Source organism: Melanaphis sacchari, unplaced genomic scaffold (genome assembly GCF_002803265.2).
Source record: "Melanaphis sacchari strain LSU unplaced genomic scaffold, SCAv2.0 Contig20_pilon_pilon, whole genome shotgun sequence".
Classification (NCBI taxonomy): Eukaryota; Metazoa; Arthropoda; class Insecta; order Hemiptera; family Aphididae; genus Melanaphis; species Melanaphis sacchari.
This window is the reverse complement of record NW_020271042.1, coordinates 3,290,378-3,311,689: the sequence shown is the minus strand read 5'-3', so window position 1 is coordinate 3,311,689 and position 21,312 is coordinate 3,290,378. Positions and strand designations below refer to the sequence as shown.

General features: G+C 30.1%; 1 protein-coding gene across 4 annotated transcripts in view; it reads left to right on the top strand.

Moving 5' to 3' along the window:
* The first annotated feature begins 13,733 nt into the window (after window positions 1–13,733).
* LOC112593795 (homeobox protein cut) overlaps window positions 13,734–21,312 on the top strand; it is a 35,057-nt gene continuing 27,478 nt past the window's right edge. For 3 of the 4 annotated variants that reach the window (XM_025338341.1, XM_025338340.1, XM_025338338.1), the window contains exons 1-2: window positions 13,734–14,090; window positions 16,626–16,815. In XM_025338341.1, coding sequence (XP_025194126.1) covers window positions 16,735–16,815 — 81 coding nt within the window. In that variant the 5' untranslated portion in view covers window positions 13,734–14,090; window positions 16,626–16,734. Of the gene's footprint in view, window positions 14,091–16,625; window positions 16,816–21,312 lie in introns of those variants that run through there. The other variant, XM_025338339.1, reaches the window with a different exon arrangement.

Genomic DNA, 21,312 nt, shown 5'->3' with positions numbered 1-21,312 from the left:
CAAACATACAATTTATACATAATATAGGTATTATAATATATTGGTAGACAGATATATCACGTCACCACGATATTAAACACAATTGATGCAATACTGGTGGTTGTGTGTGTGTGTGTGTGTGTTTTTTTTTTCTTTTCGTTATTCCAATCTCATGATTCCTCTTTCCATTTGTATAATAACCGATCGATGGTTCGTGTTAAATTATATAGGTACCTACATCTGCATTAACACCTAGACTTTATAGACTTTATAATCATCGATTATCACACCGGCGGCGTAAACCGATCATTATTTATTGATAGGTACGTTTTTTGAAGGCGATATTAGCCGCAAACGTTATAAGTTTATAGCATAATATTATTTTCATCTCTACGTCGTCGACGATTCCAGACCGATGGCTTATCTTTGTATGCATGTACTTATACACCATCGTTCATGTTATGGGTTCGTATAAATATCGTTTTTGAAAACTGTTATAAGTCTTACAAACAATTTCGAAATTGTAAACGTATCGATTACATTGAAACATAAGTCAGTCACGTTTTTATTTTGTTTCTAATTCTATTTAATTAATAATATATTCTATTGTTATTTTGTTGGATGGCGGCAACGGCGCCGGCGGTAGTTTTAATGATTACGTTTGATTTGCCGCCCAAATAGTTTGTGGTTGACTTGCCGTTTTTTGTACATACTTTATCTCGACTAAAACAGTAGATGAGTTTTTATAATCGAAATACTTCATGATTGGTTATATCAAAATCGTTATTCGTGTATTTTAGTTTGTTATCCTTATACTATTATATAATTACATATCATATTCGACAAAGCTTGTGTCATAAACGAATTAGCACGTTTAACCATTTTAAACTAAACATATCGAAATAACAATTTTCGCAGTATAGTTGTCAGATAATATAATTTGAAAACATTACTGGAATTTCTTAATAAACAAACCGTATTTAAGTTATAATAATTCTGTTACAAAGTTTCGCCGGAATCATTATGCACGCATTTGAAAATTAATAATGCGGTTAACACTCGACATAACTTTATAAAAGCACCCATACACAATAATGTCGTGCGATTATAAAAGGAACAGATAGTCCTAGTTTTCTTGCACTGCAGAATTGTTAACCCCTTTTGTAGACTGATGCTTCTTTAGTTTTATCAGTATTATTTTTGGCATAGATTAATAGCGCTGACAGCTGTACGCAAACATTACTATAAATGCATTGAATAAAAACAAACTAAACTAATCTCTTGAAATCATATTTTCGAGTTAATAACTTCCTACCACAGAGTTAACTATCAAAATCAAATGTAATTGTGATTTTTTTTTTTTTATATTACGCACCAAATATGAAACTCAAATGCATAAAGCATACTGATTTAGTCTTTGAATAAAAAAATGTAAAAAATATTATAAAATTTCTATTGATTTTTTAAAAAGTTAGAGTAAAATAAATAAGTTAGCTTGCATGTAAAGTAAATTTAATCAATTTGTCTTAAATTTATAAGATATGTTTCTTTTTTGTTTAATTATAATTATTAGCAATACAGTTAATTTTATATTTTATCATAGTTTTATCGTCTTATTATTTAATACTAGCATTAATATTAATAAGTATATTTTAAGTTCAATTTAAAAACTATATTTCTTTTAAAACTTACAAACATGTTTAAATGTTTAAAATGTTTAAATATAAATAAATTATTTTTTATTAATTATTAAATTTGTAGACATTTTTTTTTTTTAGATTATTCCAGTACAATGGTTCAACTAAAACAGCTGTTAGGAACATAATATTGGTCAATTATAATAAATTAATTAACTAGAATATATATCATATAAGTCTGTTTAAACATAAACCTCTTAAATTTGTAAGGTACGCCACCTATAAAATAATGTATGCAGCGTATTTACATAGTCGACAATATTATTATTTTGTGAGGGACTTATCTACACATATACATATATTATAACACCTTTCGAGAGTCAGGATGTTTGATAAGAACCGCTTAATACAATACAAAAAACTAAAAAGTATAATATAGCTAACTGCGATTTAAATTAACTATCCGAAAATAATAATTCGTCTGGATTGGAACGAATCCAACAACCGCCACAGTAGTCGTTTGTTTTAATTGAGTTTTATTTTAGACACTCGAATTAGCGTTATAATAAATACATATACTTTTGAAACCGATCGCTCGTTTAATATACTATCACACATTTGTGTACTTATAAAAAGGATTCTTCTGTTTGTTTTCTTAAAAACAAATCGGCGACGGCTGCAGCTATATAATATACGGTATCCTACATATAAACTAGACACTAGACAGAGTAGGGACGGTCCCGCGACTGACGAGACCCATCATTTCAGTGACGGGAGTTTACGGTTTTAGACGTTTATTTTCAGGTCGTTCTCTATTCCAGATGAATTAAATTTGACGACGTAACATTTTACGGTCGTCCAAATATATACACGCGACACAATATTTTAAAAGCGAGATTATATTATACTATAATGCAACTATATATACTGCAGTATAACGTTCAATGAGGATGCGCTTTAGGAAAATAACAATATTAATAATCATAATATAATGCTGCTCTGTTTCACGTATACAGATGTAACGCAGCGCGGTGTTGTTTTAACCTCTAATCGTATTTGAATTGTACACCGTGGCCGGAAACGCTGATTCTTACGTATACACGCACGTACTTATGTATAGAATGTGTACATCGTGTTTCTATATCTACGCAGGGAAGGAAATTCGTGAGCGCGGTTAAACACAACCACGTCGAGCCATTGCAGCAGCATATGAGTCGGTTATCTGTCGGTTTGGATGTGTTTGATCGAAGAGTAAAAAAATTAAATTAAACAAACGGTCGCGTCCGAAGCTTAGCGCATATTATATAGTATAATAATATCATTTATATACATACGTGTACCTACGTATAGTCATACACATAATATACACTATTCCGGAAAATATTATATAGGTATGCCGGTGTGCTGGGTTAAGCCACGTGTAAACATTATTATTACGTCGATTTTCAGTAACCCGCGCAAGCGGCAGCTATCGCACATATTAGTTTAGGGTTTGTTTTGCGCTTACACGCGTTAAACACTCTATCGTAATACGTAATCCTACTTTATGTTATGTATATAATATATATATGTTATAGATACTCTGTATTTTCGATGGTTTTTTACGACTCGATAAGATTGGTTTTCCTGTTTCCGATGTATATTGGAACCAACGACGACACGTCGCCCAGGCCGCAGCCCCGTATTATTGTACATAGTTGCGGAGGTCATAAAAATTTGTCGCACAGGTGAAAAGCTATATATCGGACGAGGATACAACATTATTTATTATGGTACCTAACCGATTCGTGCCTAATATTTACATCCTTTAAACGTTATACGTGCGCCCTTGGGGCGTATCGTAGGTGTGTGTAACTGGAGCAGGTGCACTTTTGTCCACCTATCCGGTTTCATTCACCTGTACAGAATATATACCTATATAGTTGGCGCTTATATACCACTCGCGTGTGCATAAGAAATTTTAGAATTCAGAGTAACCAATTAACATTTATATATTTACGTGATACCTATCGCGTAAATAGTGCCACCGTTTAGTGGGTGGTCGGAACACAACGGTTTACTATATTACCTACTCTGTGAACTTTTCTATTATTGTACATGACAGGTTATTTTATAAATCAAACAAAATTTTGTGTGATCAAAATAAAGAAATGTTCTGAACGTTAAATTATTTAATTTAAGTGCATACCTATGTACGTACATATATTATGTAAGTACAACACTGTGTAATAGACCAGGTGCAGCTCTGATGTACACTAAAATTAAGCTATATTATTAGCTATATTATTAGGCTTCCAACTAAAGACGTTAAACGGAATAAACAACAAATTACATTATAATCAATGAGTACATATAATGAAATTATATTGTATATATTTACTCCGGGAATGAATATTTTTAAACTTTGTTATAAAAAATAATTAGCTCTCTTATTCTCTTTACAGGTGAAAGATCAAATCCACTGAATACAGTGTGGTGGTCACATGAAAAAACTCGTAAAATTATTTAATATATTATAATATATACTATCGGGGTCAGCCAGAGACTATCACCTCTATTTTTTGAATCAAGTTATTGATTTTTGTACGTTTTTGTGCGTGTGTGTATCTGTGTGTGCACGTATAAATAAACACTCATCGAACCCGTTGACAGATGAAAGTAATTTTCTTGTCTCATTTACTGCCGTGCGCCGCTTCAGTTTGCGTGCATTTGGAAAATAAAGAAGTCCTGAGGGGAACGAATAAAAAAACGGTTTTGATCGACAAGGCAATATCTTGAAATTCGAACCTGTGCGTGTATGTTATTGCTATTATATTATATTTTATACCTACTTATTTTTTTCTATACCTCCGTTTGTACGTTTGTTTTGTTTTTTTTTTTTGTTTGTAAATGTATGTATGTGTGTGTTTTTTCTTTATTGTTATTTATTTTTATTACTTTGTGCGTATATACATATAATCACCTGTCATCGTCTGTTAGAAAATTATTTAACGGATATTCTTCCTCGTTATCGATGCGATTCTCAAACACAACTGTCATTCGATTTAGTGAATCGTATAACGATTCGATCTAATGGCCTATATAATATTATCATGTAGGTACAATTAATACGAGAATTATTTTGACCGTTTTCAAACATACGCACGTGCTGTAATCGTCATCATTCTAATCTCGATCGAAATTATTGTACATTATTCACACATTATTCAATAACTATATAAATTGTGACATTCTGTAGTGAATCTAAGAACTATACTGTTGCATATAAAAGATTATACATAAGTTATCGACAGAATTGACGGTTTATAAATTACTAACTATATATGATGTTTCAATAATACCATTTTATATAAACTGTTTAATTTGTATTTTCACAATTGTTACATGAAAAAAATATTTTAAATTAACATAGGTACTGGTAGCTAAGTAATTTTATCTAATGAAAAACTTGAGCATTTTTTCAATCATCAATTTGTATATTTTATTAACTTATCAATTTGTGAAATGAATTTATCCATATTATATAGATTGTGCAATATTTCTATAGGTATACACAATTATGTAACAATTAAATGTAAAAATGTAAAAACTAACTTACGTTATATTTTTTTTTTAAGATATTTAGACGTCTAATCATATTTTATTTAATATTAATCAATAAAATATTATTATCACGTTTTAATAAGTAAGTAGGTAGAAATACACCAATTTTATGTAAATGCGTGTATATTTTATTCATATGTTTAGACTAAACACGTTTTTATATACCTAACTATATGCTACCTATAAAAGTTGTACACATAGGTGAAAATTATCAAGATCGAATTGTCTTATGTTATATACGTTTAATTACTTTTAAGTTAGAACCAATACTTTTATATATATTATATATATATATTCCTATAATAATTTAATTGTTTTAGCTATTTGTTGTTTTATTATATTCTAATAAATAATAATAACAAATAACTTGAATATTTTTATTACCATATAGTACTAATAATTATAATTGTTTATAAGTAATTAATTATATTGTCTAAGTATATATTGTTTTTTATAATGTTTATATGAAAATAGAGTATAAGAAATGTCATAAAAATGGTTAATATATTGTACATATCTATATTTATAATAGCCAAAACAAATTAAATGAAAACAATTTATAATCGCTTACATGCAGTCTATATAAATATAATAGCCTTGGCTAAATAATAGCTGAACAGACAAATAACATTTTAAAACGGTTTGATATCTTAATGACTTAATTAAATACTTCTCTTTTACCCATATCCATACGTGAGTTTACAGATTTCTTATTTATGCATATTTCACAAATAGCTGCAGTCTCGAGAATTGTTATATTTATAGATGAATTTGCAAATCAAGTCTTTAAAAATAATTTACAATAATTTTAAGACTAGGTAAAACTTGATTGTAATAGAATCCTTTTTCTATATGGTATTCATTTACCTATGTTGGTCACAATAGTATATTATAAGAGCATATACCATAAATTTTGATATACTTAAATTGGTATGCTATTATACTTGTTATGCCACTCATATATACGATATAATAAAAATTATATTGCGAATCATGTACCTGCGCATGCGTCTTAGTCAATGATCTACTCAATCTTGTAGGTAAATATATATATACATATATCTCTAAATAGGTATTTATATAATATATACTTAATTATTGCTATTACATAGGTTAGGTACCTACCTATAAATATTTTTTTGTTTCTAATGCATTTGTCGAGAACATTAAAAATATAAAATCGTATCTATTCAGTGCGTAAATCGGTTTAATAAACTACCGGATCAAGTTAATGGTCTAATTATGAACAAAGTCCTATACGAGACCCAGGCGGTGCGGCGGCGACGGCAGTGGTGATTAGAGTCGAGGAAACGAGCGCCTCGGACCGTGGCGGCAGCGAATTAGACGCACATTCGAATTCATGGCAATAATAAGTCAGATGACCGTTAAAAAAAAAATGAATACAAAATGTATATTATGTACACGTATAATATACACTATAAACCCATCAACCATCGCTGATAATTATGGATCAGCGATTTCAAAATGGCGGCCGATCTGCTGCCGATGATGTATTTACACCTAACTACCTAAAAGAACGGGATGAAAGAAAATAGTAATAATAATAACACAACAACTATATATACCTAAACGTGTATGATTCATATATATAATATAATAATAATATTTAACGGCTTGTTCCATTAGAGAGAAAAATAATATAATATATATAGATAAATAGATAGATAGTTGTACGAGCATTGGAGCGTTCATATCGGTTATGTACATCGTAGTACTGTACTATTACAAGTGAATATAACTATATGGTCAATAGATACCTTCAGTAGGGTCCGCGTACAATTTCTCTCGACTTATAGTATACCTATGTATTATAATAATTTAACTGTCTGGTTAATTTCGATTTTAATAAACAATACAATATAATAATACTTAACAATATATATATGTATATTATATATTTATATTTATAACGTCGGAGGCGCGAGCGAAGAAAACGGGTTGCTATCTCCTCTACGCGTCATGCCATCGAAGTTGAAAATATTTTTACTCATATAAGTACATGCGTAAATTATAGTACCTATATTATGTTCACGTGTTCATACTCGATATAATATGAATGCCGTTGTTATCGTTAATATATTAACCCATAAAACAGTGCGATGAAACTAACTTAACCTATATGCCAATATGATGACAGCAATTTGAATATTACATACTTAATATATAATATCTTACAAGCGTTAAAGTTTGTTATATACTCATTCCACACACATAAATTACTCTAAATGTTGTCATTATATAAGATATTATGTTTTATACAGATTATAGTTTAAACTAAGGTATGCATCTAAACGACTATATATACAAAATAGGCAAAGGCGTTGATAATTTCTAAACGAGGCGCTTATCTTGAAAACACTTCAAAGTCTTGGTTTTCCTCGGGTACGAAAACTGAATATTATTATAAAATATCGTATGTACCTAATAATAATATTACTCCTTTTCCCCCTGGAAAATCTTGTCACCAATAAATTTAATGTTTTTAAATTAATTATGATATAGGCAAAGAGCCGCATTGATGACTGACAAAAAATGCAAACACATTATTAAATTACTACATTATGATACACTATTTACGATATATCTATAATATTTGTCAACAGTTTGGACCGACCTGGGCCTTCGCATATTATACGCATGTATGGTATCAGTGCACTATTGCGTAATGTTGATGTAAAAAGTGATGAAAAAAAAATAAGTAATCATAAACGAAAAAAAAAACAATAATATACGAAATGAAATAGTACGATAAACTGCAGTAGTTGTTGATAATATTTCGATGCCGGCATATATACAGGAAGCGAACGAAAAGAGCGTTTTGAAAACAACAGGTGAATGTCTTATTTGTATACGCGCGGACAATGGCCAATAATAAAATTGAAAGTTCTAATATCATAAACTGTACAAGAATGCATTGTATTATTTTATACTCGATGGACGATCTTTTCGATACAAGAATGTATAAAAACAACCCGAAAATATTGAATTATCCGTATCACGAGCTATTGCAATTTACAGCAGTTTTTATCGCAAATTAATATACCTAATAACAAAAATAATATTATAGTATGAATGACCCTTTTTGGTTCCGTCGTGTCGCCGTGACAATTATGTACAATTGCCAGTCGATTTGTACGTGTATACATGTGATTTGTTTTATATATTATTCATTATTCGTTATTCTAATAATCTAATAAGTTATACAAACACAAATCCAATACTAATTATTACGGCCTTCCTCAGTTAGGTTTGAGTGTCATTCCGTAATCATGTTTATAATACGTACTAGATAAATTATAAACAGTGATACCTACATAAATAGCAATTTGATAATTCCAAGTTTACTTTTTTTATGGCTAAACAAAAATTATAGTATTCAGTTATACATGAAGAGTGCGTATTATAATAAGATGTTTATAGCGTGTATCAACTAAAAATTTAAAAAACTAACTCCACATGTAACTAAAAGTAGGTATATAAGATCCGATTAAATCGTGTATACCCGGGTCGATGATCGTTAATATCACCGAGAGAACGATATACTTAATAGTTGATAGTTCCGCCATCTCGCCATAACTTTGATAAACGTAAACATTAGCAAACTTATATTTATTATTATTTTAACGCAATCATAATTGATTTCCCGTAATAATAAAATTATTGTTTATTCATAACTAGATAAAGTTATCGGTATGCTTTATTTACGTCATATAACATTTAAAATATATTATATATTGTTTAATAATATGAATTTATAAGTAAATACTTATCTACATCACGTCTGATGTTTCTATATAGGACTCGTATTTAAATTTTAATCTTTATTATTAAAGACAGTGCAATCATTCAATGATAATATCCAATTCAGCGTCTTAACATACCATTGTGTCGATATTTGTCCGTAAAAATTGACAAAAATGTTTATAGCTGTATACATGTATGCGCATATACGCATTATAAAATTATATCACCAACATCCCTCCTCGTGTAATATTGTAATAACTAAGTATAAAATATTTTGGTCATTTGAACCGTTTAATGCGTATCGGGTGAACTGCAGTAATAGGTATCTAGGTACACCCACGCAATTAATTTTAACCTTATATTATTACTGCAGACATATATTATATTATGTATGATATGCTTCATTCAAAGGTCAAGGACACGCGGCAAATGTCACGAATTAAATATTACACGTGCCAATTCGTTTGGATTATAATAATATACGCGTTAATCGTTTTCGCACACACATGCATAGGTATACATGCGTACAGTACGAGTATAGAGTGTTATGATTGAGGCAAAACTACGGTGAATTACAATTATTAACCGGGGTGACAATATACGTGTGCGTGTGCGTGGGTGGACGTACAACAATATATAATTAACTCAATTTGTATATAACCCCTGAGAGCGACCATCGTTACTCATCGGTGTGGTAATAGCAGCGATTTGGTATGCGCGGCGGTACAAGGGTGTACGAATTAAAATCACTTCATTCATAGTCCATATAGATGCATTACTAAACTATTATATATAGGTGTATTTTATATAGTATATACACTGTTATTCGAAATTTCGGAAAAAAACATGCTTATACGATATACAGTAAATACACATATAATATATATTTAATAGACTTGCAGTATTTACAGGTATAAAAAAATGTGGAGAAATATGAGTGCACGACGAAAAATAGGACACTGAAGAAATTCTAAATTTATAACTTTGAAATTTTATTTATTTAAATATCTAAATAAAGAGTTTTATTAAAAGATTCTAGATAGCATAAGAAATTATATTTAAAGTTCTCGTCTATATAGTATACCTAATACCAATAGGAGTTCTACTACCTATTTAGTATTTAAGTAGGTATATATAGGATACGTATATGCTATTATGCCCACTGATTATGCAGTAAATACCACTAAAAATTTGAATCCATTCAATTTTATGTACGGAAGTGCATCATCGACATTCAAATCTAATTACGGGAAAATATTTGTAAAATTTTTATGGGAAATTAATTCGAATCAAAATATTTATGTCCATAATATTTTACGAAATCGAAAGAAAAAAGTAATGACAATAAACTTCAACGAAAATTTCAACCAGTCATTGTTATTGTAAACGTAATAATATCTACAGTGTGCATTGTATTTATTGTGGACATGTCAATTTCGTTTCAATTGCATTATTGCGGATCTTAGGTATAATTTTGGTTCGTATTTTTAATCGAAATGTATTCGAAAAAAATAGAAATAATGATGTTCGGGAATGACGATTGCTATTTCTCACGACCCGTATAATTTGTACACGGTAATGTACAAAACTGTGTATAATTTCCGAGACGTGTATTGGTAATTCGGCACTCAATTTAATTGAACCGGTCAACCGAAAGTAGCTATGTTATATTACTTCTTAGTAATAACTGTACTTACTATTTTTTGTTGCTTCATGTGTGTTACACGATAACGACCAAAATTATATTATTTATATTTCATATAGATACACTACATCTATTTTTAATGAAAATAGACTAAAAAGATATGTTATATAAATCATATTTAATATTTAGATATAATACGTAGTATAATATAAATATAAAAATACATAGGTACTATAATAATTCTATTATGCTGTATAAGTTTATTGTATACACGCTAAGTCTGAGCAGATTTCGTTTTCCATCACCGATAACCATAATTATAATTGAAAATAAACTAATGTTAAAGTTAATTATCAGACCATAGGTATATTAAATAATATAATATATACACTAGCGACTAACATAATAAATAATTTGTACCTAAGCACACATTTTTAAGTGACGTGTATTTATGAATCGATAATTTTTCAGTTGCGTTGAATTTAAATAACCTTTTATTATTTATGTATAATTGAGTGTTTTGGAGGGGATTTGGGCAATGTATTCCACGAACTAAAGAGAAAAGTACGCTGCACAATTATTATTCTCGTATAAATTAATCAATGAAATTGTTATTGTAAATAATACTAAATACACAGGTAAAATTTATCATATGAGTTTGAATATTGAATTATTATTAATTATTACATTTTAATATATTAGGTAACGTTTTAATATTTTAGATCAATTTTGTATGATTCATGTACTTATATTACCAACACATTAATCATGTTGTATATTAAAACCGTATTTTTATCGAACTAGTTGTCCTCGAAATAATATACGACAAAATTATAATTAATGATAATAAAAATTCGATTTTATAAAAATATCAACATAAAATTAGTGTCTACGCATATGCACATTATTTTATTGTAGGTAGGTCTACTTATCTACCTATACTTTTTAATAATTATCTCTGAACATAATCTTAACAGTTTATACTGTTATAAAAAATAATTGAACTAAATAAATAAAGTAATTTCAAGTAGTTGAATAAAAAAATTAAATTACAAAAACAAATTGGTTTAATTTTTTTATATACTCATAAAGGTATATTATTTTATAGTTTTTAAATATAATTTAAGTTTTAATTTTAGATTACAACAGTTTTTTACATTTACAGATACTTATTTTTTTTTTTTTTTTTTTTGTACGTGTATACCAAAAATTAACACTTATAATCTTATTATAAATAAATTTTGAATCGCTTAAAATGTTGTCGATATTCGTGAAAAATCTAATAAATTGTGTGATGAGGGGACGAGTACTTTGCTCATTTTTCCTATACCAATAACTCTTGTCACGAAAGCTTTTAATCCATATTTTTTATTTATTTTTTTTTTATGACAAACATATAATGTACATGTTATTGTGAATACTACTTAGTACTTACTATTTACCAGTTCAACCATCAAAATGTATGCGTTTTATGTGAAATATATATAAAGGTAATTGTTAGGTGAATATATAAAAACAAATGAGTAGGTATATAATTTATCTGATTATACAATAAATTGATGTATACACATAAAATATACCTAAGGTGCCTATCTCGTCCTACATAATAATATATGTAATAAATTACTAATAAAAAATATACAATTTTTATACAGAATTATTCCAACGAACATAATGAGTATAAATGTATATCTACACTGTTGTACACATTCCAATAAAATCGTTAATAATTAGAGTTTAATAGCTTTTTAATTTGTCTGAAAGTCCGATATACATTAATTTCACTTTTGAATTGGCTACAGTAACAACAACAGAAAATACCGAGCGTCTGAAGACCACGGTTCGTTGATTGGATTCGTATATAATGTACCAACTGCAGACACATTATGAAGTGAACAGTCGAAAGAGTGTTAAAGGGAACGTCGACAAGCCCAAAGAAAGCTCTAAAAAAAAACCACTATCGTTTTCACGTATTCACGCGAATACCGAAAGTCTGAGATACCTATATATCGGACGAGTTACCTATAATATTTTATATAATATATTTCGATAAATGTAGAAAAAATTTTAACCGTGCCATGTTGGTAATAATATATTACGACGAAAACGCGGCGGGCGGATGATGGGCGTTCGCGTGATCAGCTGCTGTGTATTGGCGGCGGTATCGGGAAAAAAAGAAAAGCGAAAACCGATCGGCGCACCGAAATGACGCGCTTACTACCCAGCACGCGCCGCCGCCGTGTGGTGTGCGCCCAAGTCGGCCGCAGGTCGCACACGCCGATTGGCCGTAGCAATATCGCCGTGCCCGGTGATTGATAATGTATATACGCACACGATAAAACATAATATCATACGATTCGCGTGCAACCCATATAATAAAATAGGAAGAGACGGACCGACGGAAGTACGATGTGTATATATATTATATATAAATAGAAAATACAGCCGGTTGGCGGGGGCTAAACGTGGCGGTAGGGGCCGCGAGAAGGAAAATGAGAAAATAAAGGCGGCTGACGGGGTGGCAGTGGTGGAAAATCGGAAACGGAAACAGGAAGAGAGAGAAAGAGAGAAAGAGATAGAGAGAGAGAGAGAGAGAGAGGAGAGGATAGGACGTGTGACCGTGGAGGAGAGAGGAAAAAAAAATGAAAAGGAAGAAATAATGCGGAGCTGTGTGTGGAGGGTAAAGGATTGTGCGCCGTACGGCCGCGGCCGTCTCGCGGTCGTCGTCGTCGCCGCCGCCGCCGCCGGCAGATGGCAGGAGTGCACGGGGACCGCTCGCGCCGGAGATATCGTCGTCGCCGCGCCGCCGCCGCGCGTCGTCTCGTCGGTGGGCCACCGGTATCCGCCGAGCGCCGTTCGCTCGCCAGTCGTCACTGATTGTACGCGCGGTGTCGACACGCGTGTGCTGTTCGTCGTCGTCGCCGGTTGTCGTCGTCGTCGTCGTCGTCGTCGTGTGGTGTTTGTGACTCGCCGTCGTCGCGTCTGCTAATCACATTGTCCGACGCAGCCGTCGTGTTTTACGCGAAAATAATAAAATAATATTACAACCGTAAAATAATTTTATCACTATTATTATTAAATTACCGCCGTCATTACCTGTATTATTATTATTGCCGTCATCGGTTGTTATTATTTTATCACTATTGTAAAATCGTTTTATTTTTTTTTTTCTCAATTATTCGCGAGTTACGCGTAGAATTTTTGTGTGTCCGAAATACCCCCCCAAAACAGTGTCGTATCCGTACAGAAAAACAAGTGCGGAAACATTTTTACGATTAAAGTTTTTTTGGGGTATTTTTCGAGAATAAAATTTTTATCACCACTTAAAACATTCCGATTAGTATCTTTTTTTTTTTTTTTTAATTTGTTTTCATCACCCGCGATTCGGGTAGACAATCTATTGACCCAGACACACTAGCGGTTTTTCTGTTACAGTCGAACATTCGAATGCGTTCGCAGAGGTGAGTTTTTATTATTATTACATGAATATTTTCATTTGATATTTTTTCTGCCTTTTATACATATTTTTGATCTTAAAAATTTTATCATTGAGTTCAAACCTATTTTTTTTTCATATTTCATGTAAATCAATTTTTTCCCGAAAAATTACATTTTCCAACACCTAGGTAGTATAAGAAAATTTGATTTAATTACAAATAAATAGCATAAGGTTATTTGAAAAAATCAACTTTAAATTAATAAAAACATGTCTATGAAAATAGTACTTTATTTGTTTTTCACAACAATTATATCTAAAAATATTTTGGTTCCTTATTATTTTAAAATAACTGACAAAAATCTATAAAAATACAGTTTTTAATAAAATACAGTATGGTAGTAGTTTAAATTTATTTCTAATTATTATAAATGATTTTCGTAGAAATTCTAAATTTTAAAATGTAATAATTAAATAATAATTTTTATCTGAAATAAAATAATTATCCGTGAAAATTACAATAACTCAGTCAGTTTTTTTCATACTGTGAAAAATAATTTAAATTTTAAAAGTATTGTTGTTATTTTTATTATTAATTGTTATAATTGTTTGTATTTATAATATGTATACCTATGTAAACTAAAAAACTAACTTATAGTTTTAAGAGTAATACAGTATTGATATATTATATATTTTTCAGTCTGATAAAATTATTCCATTAAGATAACATTAAATAATTATTAAACAACTTTTTTTTTTTTGGTTTGAAATTGACGACGCCGCGGGAACTGTTTTTACAATACTTCGGCGAATTATTAAACAACTTATTTAAAACTAAACTAATGTTTATTATAAGCGTATTATACAAGACATTTTTTTTACAAGTCTTTAGACTAAAATCTTCAATAGAATAAAATAATTATATTTATATACTATATTATAATATATGTTATTTTTTGTTAATGTAATTTTAATGTTAACGTACCTATTTTATAAAATTGTTTAAAATATATAATATATTGAGTATATATTATACCTACTACAATATATATTTCGTAAATTATATTTTTATTATAGTTATTATTTGAGCGAATTTCAATATTATATAATATTATAATATTATAATATTATTTCAATATTATTATTATTGTTTTCAATATGAAAACAATAATTACACAGGCAGTATAGGTACCTAAAACAATAACATCGGTTAATCATTTTTAATTTTATTAAATTTAGTCTTATGTATCAATATATTTTTCATGGTCAATATAACTATTTTTAATTTCGATTGACTGAACGTATATTCACCTTCTATGAAAAATAAACAATAATAAAAACATTGTGTCTATTGTTTGGCGTCAGGTGTTTTGTTTATACGCTTATAATATTTTGATAGCCTACTTATTGAATTCCAAAGCTTCCAAACAAAAATATAAATACAGCAAATATTCCCAACAAATATTCCCAACATATAATCCTGATCGTAGAATAATTAAAAACTATAAAACTTTAGGGATAAGCCTCTTATTAGTGTTATCGTCATCACCCATATATTTGATGTGCGTGCGTCAGACGGCTGACTGGTAATATGCTTTGATAATATTCATTTTGGAATTTATTGCAACAAAAAAAAAAAAAAAAAATTGGTTTCTACCTTAAACTGATTGCCCGCATATAATACTATAATTATAAACACGTTCAATATACTATAATTGAACATGATCAAAATAAATGTCATATAACATTATTAATTGTCAATTCATTTTTTTTAGTATGTAAATATTTATAGTTACCTAGTTATTTACACATAAATAATTTTATTCGTATATTTTTACAGCCTTAATTAAATGACAATAATAATTACCAATGTAGAATAACAATTATATTAATTAGGCATAAAAAAATGCAATGAAAATAGTTTAATCACACTGAGTTTTAGAAATTGTAATTTTGGAGGACGAATTAAATAAGTATATTAAATAATATTATTTTCAACTCTATTCGATTTAAGAAAATACAAAGATAAATATGTCAATTAAGACTTGTTCATTGTTAAAATGTTTATTATTACTTACGAGTAATCCATAATTTTTTTTGGTAATGATCAAACAAGTACATAATTTGTTGTGTATGATATTTATTTTTAGACACAATGTGTCAAGATGATTTTTAAAAAAATTTTAATGAATAATATAAATAATATACACTTGAAACAAAATACCTATGTGTTTTCAGCAATTTGTATAACACACATTACTTATATTTAAAATATTTTCCTTGATTTTACTAGTCATTTCATTGTATTTAAAATTTGAATTATTTTTTACTATAGCATGCAATAATCAATTGTATAAATTCCAATAATTGTTTTAAACAACAATTTTATTATATTTACGAAATGGAAAAAAAATAATAATAGAATAGTTTTATTAGGCGTTTTGTATATGCAATCTAAGTGCTCACACGCTTTTAAGTTAATTAAAAATCGTTATATCAATAATTCTAAACCTATTTGATACAGTATTATAAATACAACAAATTAATTTATGTGTTACAGATGAAAGACCAGACATCATTCAAATTTTTTACGTGTTAAACGCTGTCTTTAAAAGCTTTTTGTACGATAATTATTGTGTTTTTCACGGTAATTATGCGTAACACGTGATATGGATGTCCAGGCTATGCAGTCTATGGATTGGCTCTTTAAAAAGGAACGTATCTATCTACTGGCTCAATTTTGGCAACAGGTAAAATACTAAAACAAAATATAAAAAAACCAATATTTTTTCAACACAAAGTGCACGTCACATTGTTATAACAATCGAGGGTTAAATGAAAGAGGAAAAAAAAAGAGTAAAAAAGAAAACCGTTGGCACAGAAACATCAGCAGACGTTACGTCCCAGTTGTATGTGGTTTGCCGGCCGCCAGGATAGGGAGGGCTAAGGGGCAGGGCCAAACGGCTCTTTAACGCACGGCTAAACGTTATAAAACCGTTCACGCTTTATTATTATTCGATTTATTTACGACAGACATCCAAGATATCAATAAATTCGGTTTTCAGCGATATCAACATAACATATCTGTAAAAAATCAAATTATATCCAATTTCTTTAGAAATATGATGAATTTCCGTTAAATTGTACTTTTTGTGTATTTAAATTTTTATAAAATTTTGAAATTATTGTATTATTCCTTATCGTGTGTATATCTAATGTAATATTATATAGTAGCTAAAACCTAAAACATTTAATAGTTTTAGCATTTATTTTGGATTTACACGAATAAATCAAACGATTTTGAATAATTTTATTAAAACTTTCAATTTTATCAATGTATTCAAGTAAAAAATAACTTACAGAAATTATACAAGTATTTCCTTTACATCATGCACATACTGTGCAAAAATATTTCATTCGTGAACTATTAAAAATAATGATGTATTATTACTATTTAGGAAAATGTTATGATTTCTGTCTCAAACCTACACAGAGGTTTAAACATCTTTGTATGACTTTAAAATTTAACATGTGTATATAGGTATCTAAAATATGTCTAATGACATATTTTATTGCAGCAACGATCGTTTTGTGTTATTTGACTTAAATATATTAAATAAAGGAGGATCGTTGCTCGTCTAAAATTATGACGGTCGCTACAAAAAGCGAGATAGGGCATCGGGTGTCGATTAACTGTTGCAGCGTGGTCCAAAATAGAATTTTACTTAAACGCCATACAGCAGCAGTCGGCGGGGGAGATTTAGAGCGCATTACGATAATATGTATAATTAACGGGGTGACGTCTAAAAAAAATATTCATTAAATATATTTATTGTGTTCGTATCGCTTTACGCACGTATCGCCTCATAAAAATCTTATTTATATCTATCGTATTTTTTCTCTCGATTTTTTAATAATTTTCAGTGGCGCTTTATTTTATATCATATACGAGATATAAATACACCTCTATCCGTTCACGGTCTTTGCCCAGTGACAGAAGTGAATTTTATAATAATAATATGTCTCTTCCTATGCGCGCATGTTTGCGTGTGTTTATAATGTTTGTGTACGTATGTTCGAACGTATAAATTATTAGTTTACAGAATTATTTGGCAACGTCTCACAATTGACAACGTGTTTTAATTTTAGAATTTTAGCTCATTAAATAAATACACGCACATACATACATACGCATTATATACAATAAAATATATCATGATTATATTGTGTTCTAAATTTAAAAAAAAAAATATTTATAAATTGCGAATTTGTGAACAGTTTGTGAGACCGGAATGGAATAAACCCGCAGCGGTATCTGTTCGGGCGGCGTTTCGTGGCGCCGGCACAAAGGTCAGGCGATAGATGGTAGCACAAGCGACACACGTGCGTCGGTGGTTGAACAACTACACATATAATATTATATAATACTACCGTCGTTGTCATTGACGTCCTCGTTGTAATCGTATTTCATAAAGAGTTATCGTAGTAATACCACAAATATCTATATTATATCATAAAACTACTTTTGTACCTACGAAAAAAACGGAAATTGTTTTTATAACGAAAATCTAATCTTTTCATCTTCGAATCAGCCGTAGATGAATTGAACGGATAATAAATACCTTCACCAGCTAGACGAGACTAGGTGATGAGTAATAAGTACTATTGCGACGTGTCAATTCAATCGGAAGTTATGTAGAGCCGAATGCGCGACCGTGGATACCCTCTGTTACAGCAGTAATATAGGAATGGCGGTGTCCGTCTAAGTTTAGAAAAACTCGCGTCTCCTACGCTCGTTAGCAGCAACGACTTTCGGCAGCGGCAGTGTCAAAAACATTCGATTTTTCTTTAATGACGCCTATTCTCGGCCGGTCGGCGGAGTGTGTGGCAATGTGTATAATGCGCGTGTGAGTGACACTACGGAGAGACGAGCAGCGAAAAGTGAAGGAAAAAAAATGTCGAAAATTTACGATTTTCTTGGCATCCGACTCGACACGGACGACACACGGGTTCATCGGTGACACTGTCGCGTGGACTTTTTTCTCAATAGATCGAAAATACATGTGTGTGCGTGTGTGTGTATACGTGTTGGACAGACTTAAAGCACATATTAATAAACTCCCACCGTTATAATACGGGCAACTGTATATGACGACCACGATGACAGCCGTACTGAAATAGCACCGGGATCCACCTCCATCCACCCACCCTCTCAACCCAACTACACCGTTCCAAGTACCACCGCCGAAACCACCCCCGCTCGTCGACCGGTCCGAGCGTATAACTCTTCCTGCCACCGTTCCGCCGACGAAGACTAGGACGATGCGCGGGTGAAGAGGTGTCGTCAAACTAATGGCGTACACAGATTAAACACGTTTTAATGCGGTTTTTAATAATCGGTTTGTTTAGAGTGACACATCCGATCTATGCGGCGGCGGATCCCTTTTGAAAACGATCCAAAACGGCTATTTCGGTATATACGACCATCACCGCCGTATATTATAATATTATCGTCGGTCGTCTCAGCTATTATACTACCGATGCGGCGGCGACGTAGACGACGGTCATCTGTGTTTTTATTATTATTTAGTATATCTTACGCATATATATACAATACATAATATTTATTTCGACAGAGTTTTCAATATAACATTATACAGTTGTCTATTATATTATTAATTATTACTACATATACATCAATACGTCATAATATTATTATCCGACATAATAATAATACTCCTATTATTAGCTGAAAAAATTTCATCGGAAATGTTTTTTGGGACTTGTCATCCATTATTTTTGTCTCCCGAAGGGGGGTTAGTGAACTCAAACGAAAACCGGTTCCACCGTCATTGATAAATCGGGTTACTTGACAATTGATTAATTTCGAATAAACCACATCACGACCGCCATTGGTTTATGCAATCACGATTTAGAAGATCTTTCACGCCCGGAACGTCCCTCTCCGCCATCCTTCCCGAAAAAAAGACTTATAATCTATATTTAATTTAGTGAATAATAATAATAATAATTTAATAATATATTATACGATTCGTATAATTCTTAACGACATAAAATCATGCACACGACACATTTTTGAACATTCCGTTTGAAAAAAATTTTTATTATTTTTTTATTTTAATTTATTTTTTAGCTGTAAAAACTGTTTCAATCAATATAATATGAATATATATACGCATAAACGTGATTAAAGGGATCAGGGGATAGTATATGTGTAATCTTCATCCATCCTCGGTGATTCTTTTTTTTTACACGTTAATAATTGGATTACTCGGTAGAGGATATCTTATAATAAAATCTTTTTCCCCCAAGACTTTCTCCGGGGCCAATCTCGGGCCCTGTCATTTGGATAACAAACGACGTACCAAGAAATTTGCCTCTTCTTTTCCCATTTTTTTATCCTTACCACCGTGGCGGCTCTACCGCCGATTCTAATTATACGGCTGACAGAGCACTGGCAAAAGAGAAGCTTTTTTCGAATACTTTTCTTGTTTTTCCCTCCAAACACACATCGTTTTCCCATAACTAATTATGTATATACAGCACTGATGTTCGACATGATTTTCGATGCGGTTTTTTCATATCATTTATAGCTGCAGTAATTTTTATGTGACAAACAATCATTTGTAATAATTTTAATTTGACACATAAATATATTACGGTATACATATAATAAATACTATGCAATTATAAAGTTTAAAGTTTTCATTAATTTTTCACCAATTATTAATTTATATATATACTGCACCTAGTTTCACGATTATACGTATATATTCTATATAAATAATAATATCGATATTTGTATAATATTTAAATTAAATACTATATCTATATTGATATATCATTTTTATTATATACACTTAAAATATGATTTTATCATATTTTATATTTTATAGCAGAATTACGTTTATGCAAAAAATCATATTTTTCTATCAACTGATATTTTTTTAGATCTCGTATTTCAAAAAAAAAAAAATAATTTTAATTTTCTTAAACGATAATATTATATAGTATATATTATAATACCTATACTATATGCATATGCATGATATGATAATGACAGTATCATTATCGATAATGCACAAGCTACGCGTATATTTCAATAGGCACTGATTATACAAATAATTCAATACGTAATAAATTGCATTTTATATTATAAGTTGCTTACTGAGATATATTTTCGTATGGATTTCTATTCTGTGTTTTGTCAGTGATTCGTATAATAA